Here is a 279-nt window from a genome sequence, read left to right as displayed (position 1 = left end):
CCGAGGGAGGGCGCGGGCCGCGGGGGCCTCGCTGCGCGTCCCAGCTCCGGGCACCGCCCTCCACGCCCGCGCTCCTCCCCAGCCTCCTCCGCGCGCCGGGAGGCTCCTGCGTTTAAAGCTCTGAGCACTAACGTGAGGTGCCCCCTTCTGATTGGCTGCGCCGGAGCCACCAATCAGCAGCTGCCACTCGGTTTGCCGGGAGCGCACAGGCTTAGAGAGGGAGCGGGGGAGAACAAAGGCGGCCGGCAGGAGCCTGAGGGGCGTGGCCGTACTACGCAT

The 279-nt window shown here is 71.3% G+C and overlaps 1 protein-coding gene across 1 annotated transcript in view; it reads right to left on the bottom strand.

Annotated features, from left to right (window-relative positions):
• The window catches only part of PDIA4 (protein disulfide isomerase family A member 4), a 21,183-nt gene extending 20,904 nt beyond the window's left edge, over nt 1-279 (bottom strand). Inside the window, exon 1 of the mRNA XM_015572699.1 lies at nt 133-279. Coding sequence (XP_015428185.1) covers nt 133-279 — 147 coding nt within the window. The remainder of the gene's footprint in view (nt 1-132) is intronic.

Source organism: Myotis davidii, unplaced genomic scaffold (genome assembly GCF_000327345.1).
Source record: "Myotis davidii unplaced genomic scaffold, ASM32734v1 scaffold49, whole genome shotgun sequence".
Lineage (NCBI taxonomy): Eukaryota > Metazoa > Chordata > Mammalia > Chiroptera > Vespertilionidae > Myotis > Myotis davidii.
This window is presented reverse-complemented; position numbering and strand designations above follow the sequence as displayed.